Source organism: Eleutherodactylus coqui, chromosome 1 (genome assembly GCF_035609145.1).
Source record: "Eleutherodactylus coqui strain aEleCoq1 chromosome 1, aEleCoq1.hap1, whole genome shotgun sequence".
Lineage (NCBI taxonomy): Eukaryota > Metazoa > Chordata > Amphibia > Anura > Eleutherodactylidae > Eleutherodactylus > Eleutherodactylus coqui.
The window spans coordinates 242,643,241-242,662,403 of NC_089837.1; the positions used below are offsets into that span (position 1 = coordinate 242,643,241).

At 41.1% G+C, this 19,163-nt stretch overlaps 1 protein-coding gene across 1 annotated transcript in view; it reads right to left on the minus strand.

Annotated features, from left to right (window-relative positions):
- Positions 1-149: 149 nt before the first annotated feature.
- PDSS2 (decaprenyl diphosphate synthase subunit 2) overlaps positions 150-19,163 on the minus strand; it is a 237,964-nt gene continuing 218,950 nt past the window's right edge. Inside the window, exons 7-9 of the mRNA XM_066607400.1 lie at positions 10,659-10,787; positions 8,662-8,697; positions 150-5,488 (exon numbers count right to left, since the gene is read on the minus strand). Coding sequence (XP_066463497.1) covers positions 5,330-5,488; positions 8,662-8,697; positions 10,659-10,787 — 324 coding nt within the window. The 3' untranslated portion in view covers positions 150-5,329. The remainder of the gene's footprint in view (positions 5,489-8,661; positions 8,698-10,658; positions 10,788-19,163) is intronic.

Consider the following 19,163-nt stretch of genomic DNA (forward strand, 5'->3'; position numbering starts at 1 on the left):
TATATTTATTAAAAGCACCAAAATTGGAAAATTTTGAAAAAAAAATTGACTTTTTTCACATTTTTAACCTTAATATGTTAAATATATGCAAACAAACTGTACACATTTTGAAGAGATATAGATTTCCATTTATTTACTTTATTCTGGAAGAACATTTGAAAAATTTTAGTTTTTTTAACCATTTATGACACGTACAAATTTAACATTAATTATTAATATTCTGAGGAACGTTTTGTTTTTCTACACCAAACCAAGATTGTATAGGCTCATAGGTGTCAGAATGATATTTTGCTTGAAGGTTATTTAGGCCCCATTGCCCACTTGTAGAGCCCTTGAGTGGTCAAAACAACAGAGAACCCCCACAAATGACCCCATTTTGAAAACTAGACCCCTTAGCAAATTCATCTAGTGGTGTATTGAGTATTTTGACCCACAGTTTTTGAATGAATCTAAGCAAAGCAGAAGGAAAAAAATTAAAATTTTTATTTTTTGGCAATCGTGTGATTTTAAAAAGTGTTTTTTTGTACAGAACAGATATTAATGAAGACTTGCACCCAAGAAACATACCAGTTGTAGCCCCAATCTGCTTACTGGACACATGGCTAGACCTATAATGGAGGGAACACCTTTTTCAGGGCACTACTGAATAAATTCCATGCCCCACTTGTGCAGAAAAAAAACACATTCCCCTCACATTCCCTATATCTTAGATAAAAATAATAATACAAACTGCGTGGTATGTCTCAAAATAGGGGTAATTACTGAGGCCTGGTTGGGATGGGCACATGGGGCAAAAAAACCTCATCCCATGCTTGCAAACCCAGCACTTTTTTTTGGGGGGGGGGGGGGGATTTCTTGACCTCAGTAGCAGGGATGGGGTGTAAAAAGGGGCGCTCTGTGAGGCTTCGTTAGCTTGCTGGGGTGCGGCGGTCTCACACAGAAGGCATTCAACAAGCTGCTCCTGGAACTGCAGGAAGGTAAGCGTTCCCGGAGACTTTTTATAAATTACATAGGCATTACAGGTAGCGATCTAAATGACGCCTGGCTCACACGGCCATATGTGGAATCCGCTTGCGAAGGCCTGCAGCAGATCTCAGCTGTAAGCCCGGTCGTGGCTTGCGTACAGCTGCGTAATGTACTATGCATAACTGCGTACTGTCGCTTAGTGATAACATGGGTACCTGCAGACTGTACACACTGTAGTTGCATATGGGTTGCGGGTATATCTGTGGTAAAATAGAACATGCTGCATTCTGTTTTCTGCGAGCGGATTTCATAATTCCGAGCTGCTAATGTGAGTGGAATTGTGTAAGCCAATGCATTTGATTGATTCGCGTATTACCGTGGATCAAATGCATCTGGAACCCACAATTTCTATCCGGTCGTGCGAGACCGGCCTAAGGTAGATCGCTACCTTTTTATCACGTGACTGGGGACTGCTCAGCGAGGCTCCCGTTCACTGCTCCAGGCTCTCGAATACCTTTGGTAGCCATGAACTAGGAGATTTTAAATTTCCTGGGCCCTCCCCAGCTTCGGTGCTTGCGTCTGCCATCTTGCCGATCGGGAAAAGATCAGCGGATTAAGATCCCGTCGGGGATGTTAGCTAAGTGATTTCACCTTCTATCACAGATCTGATCTTTTTTTTCAAACTTTTACATGATCACCATTATCTGCATACTGCAGCTCCCCGTGAACTTTTCTAACTTTTACATGATTACCGTTATCCGCATACTGCAGCTCCCCATGAAATCTCCAGGCTCTCGGCTACTTTTGGTAGCCAGGAGTAGGGAGATTTTAAATTACCCTGGCAATCCGCAGCTTTTGCGCATGCATCTATTGTATCGACAGGTGTGTGCGCAGAAGCCAGGTTAGGATCCGTGGGCCTTAAGTACATAATTTCATTTCCCCTCATGGATATGATCCATGAGGGGAGATAAAACAAACTTTTTTTTTTCACTTTACATGATTGGCGTTCTCCATTGGATAACGGCGATCGATCATGTGACCGGGAACCACATACCCCGATCCCCAGTGACATGCTCTTGGCTACTCATTCTAGCTGGAAGCAGGGAGATTTCAAATGCCCGGGGCCGATCCTGTCTTTTGCGCATGACGGTAGGTCCTTTCAGGACTAAATCGTTGTGGGGTATCACAGAGGATAGTTTCAGCTCCCCTTTATTTGACTTTTTATTGACTTTTGCGGCTCTTCATGACAGCTCCAGGCTGTCAGCTAAATCCAGCAGCCGACAGCAGGGAGTTGTCACGCTCACAGCCCCCACGGCTTTAATCCACAGGGCTGGCATGTTTTTATACGCCAATGGATTAAATCCCAGACACGTCGGACATGAAAACATGTATAGGTGGTCACTAAGTGGTTAATGGCAACAAAAGTTTTGACAGGTGAGATGTCACAAAGACAAAGAGCATTAGATGTTACAATCTTCCCTGGGTCGATGAGAAATTGAGATTCTTGGGGAGCATCAGTTACATCAAAGGATCTAAAGAAAGAGTCTGCTTTGGTATTTTTTATCACCAGGTCGAAAATGTAAGCAGAAATCTAAACTTGTGAAAAATAAGGACAAACGGATTAGTGACAGGTAATGTGCTGAGCAGACTGGAGGCAAGTTAGACTTTTGTAGTCGATAAAAATGTGGACCAGAAATGCAGATCCCTCAAGCAGGTGGCACTAGTCTTCAAGAGACAATTTTAAGGCTAGAAGCTCCCGATGATCTATAGAAAAGTTTTTTGTTGTTTTTTTTTTGCTTCAGAAAACTGTTAGAAAAGAAACTACATGTGATGTTCTTGCCCTTGGGAGATTTTTGTAGGAGAACTGACCCAGTCCAATAGATGACAAAACCACTTCAAGATAGAATGGTTTGGACATATTAGATGGAAAATAGGCGCTGAAAAGAAAGTAATTTTCACATTTTGAAATGACTTTTCAACCTTCAGGGACTTGACTTTAGGTTTGGCGCCTTGCTAAATCAGTTCAGAGATGGGAGCGGTAAGAAGTGGGGTATGAATTGCCAGTAGTAGTTGGCAAATACTAGAAAATGCTGTATCGTTTTCAGACTTAACTGGCCAAAACCACAAAATGTTAGAGTAAATTTTTTTAGTTCAACTAACTGCAGACATCACAATAGTTAAAAACTATGAATTTTATTTCAGACTTTTTTCCTTTTTGATAACACTTAAATAATAATCCATTGAATTTCATCTGTCTGTATAAGAAAGAATATTGTATCCAATGGAAATTCAAAGCAAATAAAAGTCAATAGCTTCCATAGATTGCCAATGGAATTCACATTCAACAATATTATTGCAGAAATCCATATGCCTGCCGCTAACACAGCTCCATTCAGATGAAGGGAATAGATTTTTGTCACATTTGAATATTCCCTAAAACTCCACGAATCTTGAAGAGATAACCACAATAATGGCTCTTACCCACTTGCGATTTTTTAATATCGCTACGTTTTTGTAACGCGATTGTTAATGGGCCTTTCTAATGTTAAAAACGCATTGCAAGTTTGTGTGATACCTTTTTTAACAATGGAAAGTCCCATTGACAATCACGTTAAAAAAACGCTGCGATATCGCAACATTAAAAAAAACGCTAGTGGGTAGCAGACCTAAATAAATGGAAAGAAATTTGGTGTATGTTGAGGGAATGGACTGAAACTGGTTCCTCTGAAAAAAAAAAGCTGCATACTTGTCCTAAGACTCAGGGGAAAACCAACTCCCTTTTCTGCACAGAATAACGCAACAAGCTCTTCTGCGATAACTTTCTGACATATTTTCCAGCTAGGTGAGACGATGGATACAGGATAACTTAACTGAAATAACTTTACTTCAAGTGTCTAAGTGAGCGATGTAATGAAATCTGTTTGCTGTGCTAGCTGTCTCCGGATTGGGCTGTAATTACACCACAGAAGGAAGAAAGGTAGCTGAGTCTCAATCTAGATCATTTGTGTAAACTCAGCCTTCTTGTCAACGATGTTCTCACATTGCATGCATGCAAACCACAAAAATCATCTCCAATGAACAAAACAGAGACAGGCTCGAGTTCCAGGCTTGTGATTACCTTATATTCTGTCACTGAAGTTTTCAGAGTTGTTTCATCTGACAAACTAAGATTAGGAAAGAAACCCATTCAGATACAGGATGACCGCACGGAGCTGAGGAAATCCATTCATTATATACAAACTCCGCTCCAGCTGGTAATTTTACATGGTTTGTATTCACAGAAGATAATTATAAAATGACACAACATTATGCTTTTCTTGTTAAAATGAATGATTCAAAGATGTCAGAAAAAAAAGAAAGAAAAACTAAAAAAAAAATTTTTTTTTATAAACCATGTATTTCTCTCTGATCTTCACACTGAAACCAAAACAAAGATGGTAACTTTATGCTGATTACATTCATTGCTTTGCAATACATTTACAATGCACATATTTTTAGTTTGTTTTTCTTTTTCACTACTCTAATAAAAAATAACAGAAATTACAAAATTAAATAGTAACACTATTTTCATTTCCGGAGTTCTAGTAAGCATTGTGAAGATGAGGTGTGCAATAACGCTTCAGTTACCAGGACTCAGAAACTTTTTGTTTTGGGGCAGTTGGGTAGAAGTGAGAATATACTTTCCTCATTAGACATTAATATTAACAACACCGTTATATAAGACGTTAACTGGAAAGGACTGTTTCTTCTATCGCTGCATATCAGTGCAGCCGGGAAGCTTTCATCTGCAATACCAGTGTTGTAAAAAGTTCCGGGCATGTAGTGTATATACAGCAGGAGGAAGCAGTTTCACATTTCATGCTAATGAGGAGTGTCCTTGATGTGGGTGCACACAGCATGGTATTGTGGAACTCAGTTTAGAGAAGAGATTTCCTATTGACACCTGCAGAATCCCACCCCTTCTGTCCTCTCAGGAGCAGGAAAACCACAGGCCACCACACTGGCGCCATCCCTGGCTATGTCCAATCAATAAGAACTTATTTCCTGGCCATTTGCTGAGGTCACAGCAGCAAACCTCATTAATTATTTCTACTAGTTCAGCCTCAAGTGTGTTTCTGGCATGACAAGAGAAAATGATTTGACCTTTTTTTTTTCCCTCTTACTCTATTTTTATCAGTAGCAATCCAAACAAGATTAAAAAAAAGGCTGTACATCTATTGCTCAATGTGATGAGCGGGAATCCAAAGGAAAGTGAGTCCATCGGTGACTGCCACAAGCTTTGCTGAAAAAAATCAGGTTTACAAATAGAAAATAAATGTAAAAAGAAAATAAAAATAAGCAGAGGAATCATCAGCTGAGAGCGTCATGGAAATCTGGTCACGGTGTATACCATGTTCTCTAAAGCAGATCTGGCCTTTGAGGGAGGGAAGCAGTGTAGGTTCTCCAGAGCTTTGTTTCCATGGTAACGACACAGGTCAATAGCTGCAGTCACACCTTTGCCAGCGTTGACTGCCTCCTGCAACTGTAAGAAAGAACGGGCACACATGAGACACAAGTCACATGCCACATGGCACCGAGTATTTTCATTATGACATGATGAATAAGAATTTCCCCCTATTGTTCTTAACAAAGAGGATTTCCACCTCCACTAGAACGCACTCCTGTGAAGATGACTGCATAAAGAGATCACATCATGCAGAGTGATCATGAGACAGATTTTTTTGTTTGGTTAAGTGACGGGAGACGTTCTGGTCTTCTCAGTCTGGGAGCTACAAAGTTAAAATCACTACCTTTCTAAGAGGCTTTTCTTTCCCAGTGACAGCGAGGTTCATATTAACAAAGAGTCGTCATACTGTGTTCAGACACCTTAACAAGGAGGCTGCAGATGTGAGCAGCAAGTGAATAGACTTCCCATTATTAATATTTTACATCTCTACAGGTCATCAACTTCATGTAAAAATGATGCCGCTCCTTACAAATACTGGAGTCTAAACTCTTTTGGAATGCACAATCTTGTCCGATTTTAACTTTTTGCGCAATGTGTAATTCTAGCATTGAGCACAGCTGATTTAATTTAGAAAGAGAGAGAAGCTAATGTGCCCTAAAACTCAGGGAGGGTTTACAATACCACCTTAAAATAATAAAAAATACCACTATTTATTCACTAGAGAACAAAAAAACTTCCTTGCACTCTACTGCACAACATTCTTGAAAAGAGCATGTTCACATGTAGTATAAAGGCTGCATCGTTTCCATCATCCACAGCGCATCACAGTACAAAGTGGAGGAGAATTAAAGAAATCTCATGCACAGACTGTAGAAAATACAGTGCCAATTGACTTGTGGGGCGGATTTTAAATCTGCAACATTTTGATTTTTGCTGTGGATTTTCACTGCAGATTTCACTCCTTCAAATAAGTAGGATTAAATCCACAGCAAGTCGTGTCAGGCGCAAGTAGTGTCAGACAGCATGCGGACAGCCCGTCTGTGTACTGTCCAATGAGCAGGGCATGACGCATTACAAGTCCTATTATTGTGTGAGACTTGCACAAGAATAGGACATGCTGTGATTTTTTAAACTTGGACCTGAGTAAAAAATTGCTTGTGTGCATGAACCCATTCAAGTGAAAGGGTTCTTTTCCTGTGCCAATTCTGTCCATACTGGAAGTCGTGTGAGAATATTGCATGTGAGCATAGCCCCTAAAGCTTGCAGATTTTGCTACGGAATTATCATGGATTTCCCAGAAAAATCATGGCAAAATCCAGTAGGGATTTTCCTCTGAGAAAAATACGTCCCCTATGGATGTACCTTTAGCCTGGGTTCACACGGGACAGAATTGCCGCAGAATTTCCATGTGGATTTTCTGCATGGTAATTCCGTCCACAGCTTTTTAACCTGCGATAAGCCAGCAAAGTGGACGAGATTTGCAAAATTCTCATCCACATGTTGCGGACAACCCGCATGAAAACTGAAATTCAAAGACGCAGTATGTCAATTCTTTCCTTGTTTCCTCTCTCTATGGGGAGAGATGGCCGCAGTGGAATGTTGACGGCGAAGCTGCTCCAAAACCTGTGGCAAGTGCTTGTCCTGTGGAAATCTTGCAGTTTTACGGTGCAGTCATTCCGCAAGATTTCGCTAGCATTTCTGTCCCGTGTGACCCAGGCTAAAAGTCTAGCCCCACATATACATCAGCTGTGAAGAAATTGCATTAGTAGGAATTCTCTGATAGCGTTATATTTAAATTGGGTGTTCTCATTTTGGCTTTCAATGGCTGAGATGGGAAAACCAGGCCCTCTGTTCCCGACCACCTCTCAGAAACAGCCTAATGCTTCAGCATAGCCCTGTTTGTGTGGAAATAGCGCTGCGCTGAAGCACTCAACTGTTTTTGAAGTTACTGGCCAGGTGGTTTCCCATCTTGGCTATGTAAAGCTGAGATGGGAATACTCCTTTAAGATTCTTCCATTGCATTTATAGAGTAATTTAGACCTCTCTCACAAATGCCCTTTTTACTGCGATTACCATGGCATTTTGAACGCAGCGCTAATTGCAGTACAATGCTTCCATTGTTTGAATGGGGCATAGCGATTTTCGAGCGCTGTCTGCTCTATTTTGTCGCGCTTTTGCGCTTTTTAATGTACCTTATTACTCATCAGAATGATGGAATGCGTTGAAAAACACTGATAAAAATTGTGGTAAAAGGCTGCAATCAAACTTGTGGTGTTAAACCAGCGTCATGTGTGAGAGTGGCCTTATATAGTAACATACAGTTACAGCAAGGAATGGCAGCCAAATAGATCATGACCAACAGGTCGATTTTATAGTAGATCTCTTCCTTTGGCCCCCAGGCTGTTTACATGCTGGTTTTCTCTGCTTTTTCAGTCAATGGCTCTTTAGTGAATGATACAGGGAGTTATTAACATCTCAGAAAATATATACTTGGACACAAACCAGAGGAGTAGAAAGCAGCATTAGGCATATGTTTTTAAAGTGGATGCGAGGCGTTTTTCATCTCAAAAATGCCTTACTTCCCTTCTGTGTAATTGCGATCCTCAGGCGCTTGTGCAACATGCATCAAAGGATCGCTAGTGTTTCCCATCAATTTCAGTTGGAAATATCACATCGCACTTGTATGCACATCGTATGGCGTGCGAGTGCCATGCGATGTCTTTAAAGGTCCCATTGAAAACAATGGGCAAGGTGTTCCAAAAGATAGTGAATGCTGCAATTTTTTTTTCCTCGCAGCATCGCTTATGTGAATAAGTCCACTCAAAAGAATGGAGTTCACATTCATGCGAGATTCTCACCCATGTGAATGTAACCTTAGGAAGACATTCACAGTGGAAAACTGAAAAAGTGAACAGTGCCCTATAGTAAAAACAAAGCCCCACACAGTACTAAAAGTTACTTTTAAGTAACATTACAAGTGGAATTAATATATTTTTTTCCAATCTGTGTCACCTGCAGGGTTTGATTTAATCCCTCTTTAATGCCAGGGCTTTTTCCTCATTATTAATATATCAGAATAATGACAATGAGCTGCCAGATGAACAGGAGATAAGTAATTTTCACATTTGCTCCTCGGCATTCCAAAAGTCATAGTTTTTTATTCTTAAATGTACCCTGTGAGACTTTGCTGTAAATTGTTTTAGGCACAGTAGTTTTTCAAGTAAATACATATTTGTACATATACTGACCTTTGCTAAGTCTACCAAGTTTCCCTTCAGCTGAGCCTACAAAAAGAAAACAAAATATTAGAAAATATATGAAACTTACAAAACTACATTTTGAAGGCACTGTTCACACTGCATTTCAGTCTTGCGTACAAGGTATACGTCAGGTGGATTTCCCAATGTATTCCTTGCATGGAAGGCTCCAATGTATGCCACTGTATATGAATGCGGTGACTTAAACTTCCTATGAGATTTTCTGTTATTCTTCAAAAAGAGGAAAACATTAAAAAAAAATCTATAATATTAAGTATCAGCGAAATTGTACGGACCCATACATTAAAACTAACTTATAAATCGCTACATTTCAACCCATGAAAAGGTCTTTGTCTAGAAAATGTTTAGTGACTTCTGCACGGATGCCCTTCTGATGCTATGCTCCACATTATCGGGAACCTGTCAACAGGTGTAAGCACAATAAACTAAGTTGTGGTCCTTATACAGCAGGTTCCCTGGAGTCCAGGGAGATATTTCTAATACTTATCTGCTGACACCCCCGAAAGTCAGCTCAGACTGTGCAGCTGGACAGCTGACTGCAATCAATGAGCTGTCAGTGCTCATACCCAGTGATCGTTTCCCTTTAAACTCCATTGAGGCACAGAACCTATATCAATCACCTTCTTAGCAATTTGGTGCAGTAACTGTTCTTGCATTGACGCTTAACAGCACCATAATGACAGAGAAAGGTCTTCGGCCCAATGTCCAGGGGCGGATTATTGCTATGGAATCCAGAGCGGGTGTTTTCAATTTCGGAGCAATAAGCCTCAATAGCATACTATGGTAAAAAGATCTTTTGTTTCCACGAGCGGAAACCTGTTGCAGTTTCTGCTCGCGAATAAGAAATCACGGCATGCTCCATTTTGCTGTGGTTCCCGCACAGACGTCTTGCATTGAAGTCAAAGCAGGAGTTTGAGAAAAAAAACCACTACTGCGCATGTGGGCCAGCCGGCGCTTCCACACACATCCGAAGTGAAGAAAAAAGAAGGACTGGCCATGTAAGCGGATTGTGCTGCGGGCTACCCAATGCTGCCGGTGGACATGAGGCTTTAGGCAAGTGGTGAATTTGTTATGACAGAGCAAATTTTAATTGGTTAGAAACAATTATTTTAGTGACATACACTTAGGTCCTTTACAGTGGTACCATTAAAAGGGGTTGTACCTGAATTACCTTTTATCCATAGGATAGGTGATAAAAGCCTGATTGGTGTAGATCTTACTGCTGAGAGCCCCACCAACCCCAAGTTAATTTTGGTGCAACCCCTTTAAGAATTCTAAGCATGTGTCTAAGCACCATGACACTGTAAGACACTTCAGACAGAGCTCCCATTCATGCAGTATATTGCTGATTTAATGGCTGTGTCCACTTTTGCAACCAATTTTTTTTCTATCTAACACCTCTGAAACGAAAGCTGAAGCTACAGTACTCTGCAAAAGTCCTGATTGAATAGTTTTTCTGTCTACAGCAGATGCAGATCTATGCAGTGCCATGGTAACAAACTACAATTAACCCTGTGTATTTGATCCTGCAGCCTTCCTCGCTTCCATCTGTCCCCTACTTCTTGCTAACTGTATGGTATTAAGAAGCAAAAGATGGATGGAAAGTACTATGATTGCAGAATTAAACTCCGCAGAGATGGCGGGTTAACTACTAACAATGCGTAATTTGCATTTAACACTATTCGCCTAGTTGCTTCATTTTTCACTGTCGATGCATCAGGGGATTAAGAAAAAGACGGATGGCAAAGGTGAACACAGTCTTGAGTTTTTTTATGCAACATTACTACCTTTCATGTAATTACAACTCTGTTAAAAGCATCAGGAATGTGTGCACTGCATCAATCATTTACGCTGGTAAATAATATAACAGACATGATAAAATCATTCATTTATTTATGGACGACATTGTTAGGTAAATGCCAGAGTTTCGAACAGAGCCATCTCATGACCAGAAACACAGTTATTACCTGTTTGACCTGCTCCATCCATGCCTCTCTTCCTATAACGTCCTGATGAAGAACAACAGGGGCGCAGTTCAGACTGAAAGATGTTCCGCAGTACTTCCCATTCATGAACGGCTGTAGGTCTGAGTTCAGCTGAAATACAATTACCAAATATTGTTCCAGTCATGATTGCAGTCTATCACGTCTACAGCATTAAGTACAATAAGTGCAAATATTCTGTGCATTGTCTGAATATGAACCACCTGTGTAAATGGTTTCACAACACGCAACGCTATATTCATCTCTCTTAAATTACTAGTTGAATGAACCCTTCAATCTAAATGGCAGGTGTGTTCAAAAGGCATTTTTAGAAGTGAGTTTTCTTTCTATTTTACAATTACTTATAAAATGTCAGCATTACAAAAGCAGCTCTTACATTCATGGAACAATGAGCTATGTATCAATCCAAAAGTGGCAAATGCTGCAAGTGCCTTCAAACAGTAATGAGAGAAAAAGAGTCAGGCTTTAAAAATACTGTCCAAAAAGCTGGCGATTTCTTGTAATGAACCGAATGGCAATGCCAAAAGAGTGAAAGATTAGAAAATTGACTACTTAGATGTAAAATTGATGCCCACCACTGTCAACTACCTCTGGTTTCTACTATTACTACTATGTACTATTACTGATTCTCAGCATTCATGTTGGTTGAAATCTCATATAGACTGCGAATTTCTTTTGAAAAATTAAGGTATTTAGTTTGCAATGAATTCCATGGAACATTTTCCTGTCATAAATGTTTTAGTACACTCGATCTTATATTTCTAAATGAGCTGTCCGTTCAAGTGATTAACCACCAGTGGCGTTCCAATAGGGTACTTGAATGTACCTGAACACATAACCATGTCTGCATATAGAACGTCAGCAGAACCAAAGGGGGATGAAATGAAGATACAAATAATATTATGCTAAATGCATAGTGATTATGCTAGATGTAAAATCAATATACATACTGGTTATTTTTTATATAATTTGTATGAAGATTAGAGATGAGCGAGCACCCAAATGCTCGGGTCCGTGTTATTCGAGCTTCTTGTAAAATTCTACAATGACTACAATGGGAGACTCGAGCATTTTTGTATGTGGGACGCCAGGTCCCGAGCTTTTTTTTTTTCTTGGTTTGTGTTCTCTCTCTCAAAATTTGCCAATGACGCGCGCTGCGGTGGGGAGGGGCCAAAACAGGCACGTCACAGTGGGGAGGAGCCAAAACCTGGGGCGGGGTCGAACATGGCTTTGAGTACGCTAATACTCGAACAAGCATCAAGCTCGGCAGATTATGTTTGTTCAACTCTAATGAAGATGCCATTTCTGGCTTGGACCAATCTAACAGAGTATTTTAGGCTGAAAAAAGACTTGTGTCCATCCAGTGAAGTCTATTAATTCCCACAATGTTGATCCAGAGGAAAGCAAAATGAGGTAGAAGCTAGATTTTGCTTATTTTAGGGAAAAAAAATTCCTTCTCGACTCAAGTCTGGCAATCAGAATAAGGGAGCCTTCTGAATCAATCAGTGACTATAATGTGGACTATTACATGTAATATTATTACAAGAAAAATGTCTAGAACCCTCTTGAACTGTTTTATAGAGTTTGCCATCACCACGTCCTCAGTCCAAGAGTTCCATAGTCTCACTGCTCTTACAGTAAAGAACCTCCTTTGTCGGTGTGGAAACCTTCTTTCCTCTAGATCAAGTACAGCATTTCCCAACTCCAGTCCTCAAGGCACGCCAACAGATCATGTTTTCAGGATTCCCTCAGTATTACACAGGTGATGTAATTATGGTCAGTGCCTCAGACATTGCCACAGGTGTTCTTACTATAGGATGTCCTGAAAACATGACCTGTTGGTGTGCCTGGAGTACTGGAGTTGGGGAACACTGATGCAGAGAATTTTCTTGGTAGAAATAGATTGTTGGAGAGATCTCTGTATTGTCCCCTGATATATTTATACATAGTTATTAGCCCACTGCTCAGCAGTCTTTTTCTAAACTGAATAACCCCAATTTTGCTAACCTCTTTGGGTATTGTAATCTGACAATTCCTTTTATTACTTTAGTTGCCCATCTTTAAACTTGCTAAAGCTCTGATATGTCCTTCTTGAGTACCGGTGCCCAAAACTGTACACAATATTCCATGTGTCGTCTGACCAGTAACTTGTAAAGAGGAAGGACAATGTTCTCATCATGTGTCCCTAGACCTCGTTTGATGCACCCCATGATCCTATTTGCCTCTGCAGCAGCTGTCTGACATTAGTTGCTCCAGTTAATTTTACAATTAACTAAAAAATCCAAGTCCTTTTCCATGTCAGTTTTACAGCTTCTCCAAAAGGCACCTTTTGGAATCTGTGGTGGTGGGCAAATGTGCACCCGATACCCATGCAATGAACTGTGCAATTTCACCGGGAAATCAACACACCGGAGACTGACTAAGACTGTAAAGCCTTTAAATCACGGCGCAGGTGTGTCCTATGCCGATGTGAACGGTCCCTTACAGGACAAAAACGACAGCAAAATGTGCAGATATGTATGTGATCTTCACTGCGCAAACAATTGCGCTATTACATTCCTTCTTCACCTTACGCTCGTGTGAAGAAGCCCTTACCCAGCGTTTTCCCTTATAGTATGTAATGGTGGCGTGTATTTTTTGGCCCGTGTGCATAACCTTACATTCATCGGTGTTAAACCCATTTGACACTTTTTTACCCAAGCTCCCAACTTATCCAGATCCTCTCACAACCGTTTACTGTCTTACTACTGTGTTAATTACTTTACATACTTTTCTATTATCTGTATCTCTCACCTCAAACATTTTACTCACAATAGAAGTTACCAGCCTGTAGCTTCCAGTTTTGCTTTTTGACTCCCTTTTGAATATTAGCACCACATTTGCTGTGCACCAATCTGTCACTGACAATTCATTTTCCTGAGCAAATACACTAGCAGAGAGATTTATTTTCACCACATCACCCTCTACAAGTTTTCCTACATTATTTTTTAAAGGGCTAATAGTTTTAGGGCTCATGTCCACGGGCAAATTATGATTTAAGATCCGCAGCGGATCTCCCGCATGCGGATCCGCACCCCATAGGGATGCATTGACCACCCGCGGGTAGATAAATACCCGCGGATCGTCAATAAAAGGCATTTTAAAAAAAATGGAGCATGGAAAAATCCGGACCATGCTCCATTTTCGTGCGGGTCTCCCGCGGGGACGGCTCCCGCGGGCTTCTATTGAAGCCTATGGAAGCCGTCCGGATCCGCGGGAGACCTAAAATAGGAATTTAAAGTATTTACCATCCGGCGCGGGCGGGGAAGGTCAGCTGTTCCTCACGGCCGCATCTTCCTTGCTTCGGCTCGGCGGATGTGCCCGGCGCATGCGCGCGGCACGTCGGCGACGTGCCGGCGACGTGCCGCCGGCGTCAGGAATTCATCCGCCGGCCGAAAATGTAGATCCGGCCGTGAGGAACAGCTGATTTTCTCCGCCCGCGCCGGATGGTAAATACTTTTAAATTCTTATTTTCAGCCCTCATGTCCGCGGGGCAGGAGGGACCCGCTGCAGATTCTACATGTAGAATCTGCAGCGGATCTGATTTTCCCCGTGGACATGAGGCCTTAGTATTAATCTTTTTAATATTTATATACAGGGTATACTCGAGTATAAGCCGACTTTTTCAGCACATTTTTTATGTTGAAAAAGCCCCGCTCGGCATATACTCGAGTGAGGGTCCCGGAAAAAAAATCTATACTTACCTCTCTGCCATTGCCGGGGGCTCGGAGCATCTAGCCGCCTGGGTCCCGTCACTGTAATGAAGTTCTTTCCCCGCCTGCTGAAAGGGCTACGTCTGATTGGCTGAGTGCTCAGAAAATCACAGGCAGCGCTCAGCCATTCATTGAATGACAGCTAAGTGCTGCCTGTGATTGGTCACAGCACTCAGCCAATCACAGGCCCGGTTCTGCCATTCAATGAATTTAAATGCCTCTGTCAGAATTGACAGAGGCATTTAAAGGGTTACCAGCTCCGATGAGCTGCGCAGTATATCAGAGCTGTTGCGGGCGGGTCAGTTTAGGGTTAGTTTTACTCTCTCCGGCAAAGTGTCTCTCTGTCTCCAACTTTGCTGCTTTTATCTGCTTTTTACATTATTTTTTTTACCTTATAGGTATTTAGTGCTTCTTTACTGCCTTCTTGGTTTTGCAGTTTAAATGCTTTCTTTTTGTTGTTTATTGCTCCCTTTACATCTTTATTGAGCCACATTGATTTTCTCCTATCTCTAACCCTTTTATTCCTGTAGGTTACAAGGTGCTCACATTGAGTGTTTAAGATGGTTTTAAAAATTTCCGATTTACTGTCTGTACTCGTATTTTTGAGGACATTGTCCCAGTCAATAAGGTTAAAGGCATCTCTGAGGTGTTTAAACTTTGCCTTCCTGAAGTTTAGTATTTTTGTAGTGCCCCAATAAAACTCCCTTTTAAAAGTCAAGTGGAAATTTATTGTATTATGGTCATTATTTCCCTGGTGTCCTTTTAGGAGGGAACTGTACAAGTAGCGAAGGGTAATTGTCTTTAGTTATTGACAAAAAGTTGTTACCTTTATGAGATCTGCAGATTTTGGCTCCCCAGTTCATATCCAGATAGTTAAAGTCCCCCATAATAATTATCTAATTGTGATTTTCCGCTTCACCTATTTGCTTCAGTAATAGATTTTCAGTGACTCATGTTATATTTAGGGATCTATAGAAAAACCCCTATGAGGATTTTATGATTGTTTCTCCCTCCATGTATCTCTATCCATAGAGACTCCACATGTTCATCTCCCTCACATATATCTTCCCGCAGTATAGGCATTAAACAGGATTTTACATAAAGACAAAAACCTTCCCCTTTTGTGTTTCTTTGATCTCTTCTAAACAGACTGTAACCCTGTAAATTAACCACCATCACAGCTTTTGTCCAACCAGGTCTGTGCTATTCTATGTCAGTTTTCTTCAGACGTTATAATTTCCAGTTCGTCAACATTATCGGTCAGACTTCTAGCATTAGTCACCATACAGTTTGGTTTTTTTTCTGGTCATTTCTTATATTACATGTATCCCTACTAACTGTTCTACCATTTCTAACTGTACTAACGCCTCCTACTGCTGCACCCCTATTCTCATTACTTAAAGGGGTTGTCCCGCGGCAGCAAGTGGGTCTATACACTTCTGTATGGCCATATTAATGCACTTTGTAATGTACATTGTGCATTAATTATGAGCCATACAGAAGTTATCAGAAGTTTTTCACTTACCTGTTCCGTTGCTAGCGTCCTCGTTTCCATGGAGCCGTCTAATTTTCAGCGTCTAATCGCCGGATTAGACGCGCTTGCGCAGTCCGGTCTTCTTCTTTTCTCAATGGGGCCGCTCGTGTCGGAGAGTGGCTCCGTGTAGCTCCGCTCCGTCACGTGCCGATTCCAGCCAATCAGGAGGCTGGAATCGGCAATGGACCGCACAGAAGCCCTGCGGTCCACCGAGGGAGAAGATCCCGGCGGCCATCTTCAACCGGTAAGTAAGAAGTCACCGGAGCGCGGGGATTCAGGTAAGCACTGTGCCGTTTGCTTTTTTAACCCCTGCATCGGGGTTGTCTCGCGCCGAACGGGGGGGGGGGGTGTTGAAAAAAAAAAAACCCGTTTCGGCGCGGGACAACCCCTTTAACAACCCCTATTCCCATTACTTCAGAACTCTGTCGTCCCCTCTATCTCTTTGGTTGTCTTCCTCCTACTCCTTAAACACTCCTCCAACCTTCTAGCCATCTTCTTCCCCAGCACAGCTGCACTTTACCATTTTTAACCAGGTCTAGGAGCCAATTGGTCTCAGGGCAGACTTTCTAGTCAATGTGGCACCTAGCTTTTATCCAACAGCTATCTGTGTATGACGGTACATAGAGGGGTAACTGCCAGTCACTGATAGGACCCCCCATTGGACTGTTCAGCTCAAAATGAGCAAAGATTTTAATTAATATAATACAAGTTATACTGAATCCCTATAAAACTATATATTAATCTGCTAAGCTCCTCCTGCTCTACAACATCATGCCTGCAGTTTGGACAGCGTGTTCCAGCTGATTGTTTCCCTTTAAATTATATTTCTTATGCAAGAAATCGGGCTGCAGTGCTATCCCAGAAGTATGTCTTTTACTTTGCTATATTATTGTTTTATATTGGTCTACATTCTACTTACATTCCCATGAGTGAGCAGTACTTTGCAGTATAACAAGAAAAAGTCATTGCTGTTACCCAGAGGATTCTGTGATGCTCCTGGGCACAAGGCAAACTTTAGGGAATACATCACTAGAGTGCAGTCTACATGGAAAATACTAATCAATTATGAATGCAAAATCTGTTTCCCATTACCATAAAAACATTTTATCTTCAATTTAAAGGACAGATCTTCGTAAAACTAGCCATTTCATGACCAATAGTCTGCACAGATTTCCCTATTGTTTTGCTCACTGTTCTAGAAGAATAATATTAAATCAGGTGCACAAGAATATGACAGAGGCTCAGCAAACTCTAAACTTTTACCCGCAACCAACTTCCTTGGTGACATCACAATGGTTTCCAAGTAGAAGGAGGAATACATGTGCGGTTTATTCTATGGAAGTGTAACTAATGATGTAATGCTCACTTTTGTATACACAATCTTTTGCCTTAGGAAGGTATTTTACTATGAAGTACACCTAAGACTATGGCCAACATTTACTAAGACTGGTTTATTTTATACCAGACTCAGATAGTTGGAATGATTTGCTCCACATTTATTAAAAGGTGTGCACACTACTTAACAAATTTGTTATAATTAGGACTGTCTAACAGTTAGACAGGACCATATTTGCTCCAAAATCTCCATAATTTTCAGGCTTCTTTGTTAATGAATTTGTCTAGAACTTCATTTCCTTGGAGAGCATGCCCATTTTACTTGTTACATTTCAAATTTGACTATTGATGAGAAAGGTTGCAAATTTGTCACACATTATCTGTTACTTTTTTGGGGCACAGTTTACTTTCAAAAGTGACTTAACCTGCTTAGTAAATGTGGACCAATATTCACAACACTATTGACATATATGCCAGGAAATGTACCTGTCATGTATACTGAACATATTTTGCCTTTAACTCTATGGTGACATCCACTTTAATTTAATATTTTTAAAATTATTTTCTGCCGCCATCTTCTGCGCACAACAACTTTATTTTTCTGTCAACGAGGGCTCATTTTTTGCGTGACGTCCTGTAGTTTACATTTCTCGGAATACATATACGAGTTTTTGATCACTTTTTATTGCATTTTTTTCTGGGAGACAGGGTGACTGGCGTTCTTTTTTTTTTTTTCGGACAATGTTCCCCAGGGGACCACAACTAGCGATGCTTTGATTGCTTCTGCGGTAGCATTACATCATATTGCAATCTGACAGGCAGTCTATCAAGCCACCCCACAGGGACGGCTTGATGGGCAGTCCGCCAAGACAGCCATGGGGCCTTTCAGGAGGACCCCGGCTGCCATGACACCTGCACAGCTTCCTGCGATCTCACCGCAGGGGGGGGCGTGTCAGAATTGACAGCAGCATTTAAAGGGTTAATAGCAGCGATTGGCTGCGCGGCTGATTGAAGTTATTGTTTGCGGGTGTCAGCTGTAATAAACAGCTGATTCCAGAGCTATATAAAGAGAGGTCACCCCGCGATCTCTCTTCATTCCTCGACGCTGCATGATGTAAATGTACGTTTGTCGCAGTTTTAACCATAAAAAACAGCTAAAAGTGCTGGGCAACGGCCATGGGGACATTACCTTTGTCTATGGAATTACTGTCACAACACTTAGTTTATTTCATCTATATATATAAAATTGAATGTATGTCTGCGTGTCTGTCTGTCTGTCCTTTATGCGCTACTACACCATCCGATCGCCATGAAACTTTGGGAAGTTGTTGAGTACACTCCTGGGAAGATTATAGGCATAGTACAATTATGCTATGATAAATGGCGCGCGTGCATGCGTCGTCGACAGTTACGCCGCCCCACGTAGATCGTTTGATTTCCATCACTGCCACTAATTCTCTCACTTCGCGATGTCGTAGAAACATGAAATTTGGCACGAGCATTGATTATGTCATAAATAGGAAAAGTTAATGGGTCCCAACTCGATTATTCAATTCTAAGCACCAAAGAATTAGCGTCCGAATTTTACGTATGGCATCTAATTTTCTCGCTTCCCAATGTCATAGGAACATGAAATTTGGCATGAGCATTGATTATGTCATAAATAAGAAAAGTTAATATGTCCCAACTCAATTATTCAATTCTAAGCGCAAAAGAATTAGCGTCCAAATTTTACGTACGGAATCTAATTCTCTCACTTCCCAATGTCATAGAAACTTGAAATTTGGCACGAGCCATGATTATGTCATAAATAGGAAAATGTAATGAGTCCAAACCTGATTTTTCAAT